Source organism: Phalaenopsis equestris, unplaced genomic scaffold (genome assembly GCF_001263595.1).
Source record: "Phalaenopsis equestris unplaced genomic scaffold, ASM126359v1 Scaffold000002, whole genome shotgun sequence".
NCBI lineage: Eukaryota > Viridiplantae > Streptophyta > Magnoliopsida > Asparagales > Orchidaceae > Phalaenopsis > Phalaenopsis equestris.
This window is the reverse complement of record NW_018164444.1, coordinates 31,367,236-31,368,599: the sequence shown is the minus strand read 5'-3', so window position 1 is coordinate 31,368,599 and position 1,364 is coordinate 31,367,236. Positions and strand designations below refer to the sequence as shown.

Below are 1,364 nucleotides of genomic sequence, written 5' to 3'. Positions count from 1 at the left end.
GTGCTGTAATTCTGGTGTATACAATTCTATTAATCTATTATATGGCAATGTTGCTTGAGGTTATATGTAAAATTGGAGGACAATATTTAAGGAACGTGCATATACGGTCTCACTGCCAATTTCGCTCGCGAGTGAGGTCCATAACCAAAATCCTGGTTATCTTCCGCCTCTACTAACCCGAGCCATCCCCGGCGATGTCCTCCGTCTATAAACCAAACGGCCTTCATTCATCCGATGGAGTTGCCGCCGGCTCCGGCGATGGCGACGGCACCTCCATCGCACCTCCCTACATTCTCCGCGAAACCCTAAGGGGACACAAGCGCGCGATCTCATCCGTTAAATTCTCTCCCGACGGTGCCCTAATCGTCTCCGCCTCGGCCGACAAAACCCTCCGTGTTTGGTCCTCTACATACTTTTCCCTCCACGAGGAACTTGTCGGGCACGACGAGGGCATCTCCGATGTGTCCTTCTCGTCCGATTCACGCTACGTTTGCTCGGCCTCCGATGACCGCACCGTTCGCATATGGGACGTCGAGACCGGCGTTCAAATAAAAACCCTAACCGGTCACACCAACTACATATTTTGCTGCTGCTACAATCCGCAGTCCAATATGATCGCTTCCGGCTCATTTGACGAGACCGTTCGAGTCTGGGACGTGAAGTCGGGGAAGTGTCTTCGTGTTCTTCCAGCTCATTCGGAGCCGGTCACTTCCGTCGACTTTAATCGGGATGGATCTCTTATTGTTTCTGGCAGCTTTGATGGGCTCTGCCGGATCTGGGACTCGGCTACTGGACATTGCATAAAGACTATTATCGATGATGATAGCCCTCCGGTTTCATTTGTGAAATTCTCGCCTAATGGGAAGTTTGTCCTTGCTGCTACGCTGGATAGCACGCTGGTATGTTCTTATATTTTTTTCCCCAATGACTGTCAATGTTTTGCTGCAATGTGACGTAGATGCGCAAAATAATTTTTGTTTGGAACCCTTTTACCACATACAGCTACTGGATTGGTAGATTTTTCTTATCTTAATGTCATATTGTTTGTTTCAAGGTTATCCCTTTTGCGTTATTTGTCTCGAGACTCCAATATTCACTTCGAAAGTGCGCATCTTTAGCTGTTTAATATTTTAAGTATTGTTTTAAATAGCTATATTCGTTTTTTTTTTTTGGTTTATATTTTTTTGAATGATAAATGGTCATTCCTATCGACAGAAGATATCGGCTAGGGGGTCTGTGCAATTTGATTCCTGCCGATGACTCAGTCTACTATCTTTTTCATTGCGCTTCATTCTTAGGTATTCCTACATCTCATGGCTTCTCCTCTCTATTAGTCCATGTATGTTCATTTCATCTTATTTTAA

The 1,364-nt window shown here is 45.4% G+C and overlaps 1 protein-coding gene across 1 annotated transcript; it reads left to right on the top strand.

Moving 5' to 3' along the window:
• Nucleotides 1–103: 103 nt before the first annotated feature.
• LOC110033966 (COMPASS-like H3K4 histone methylase component WDR5A) lies at nucleotides 104–899 on the top strand (the record flags this gene model as incomplete). The annotated part of the gene is given in 1 exon segment (XM_020738158.1): nucleotides 104–899. A coding segment is annotated over 1 exon segment (705 nt), but the record flags the coding sequence as incomplete, so codon positions are not given.
• Nucleotides 900–1,364: the final 465 nt, after the last annotated feature.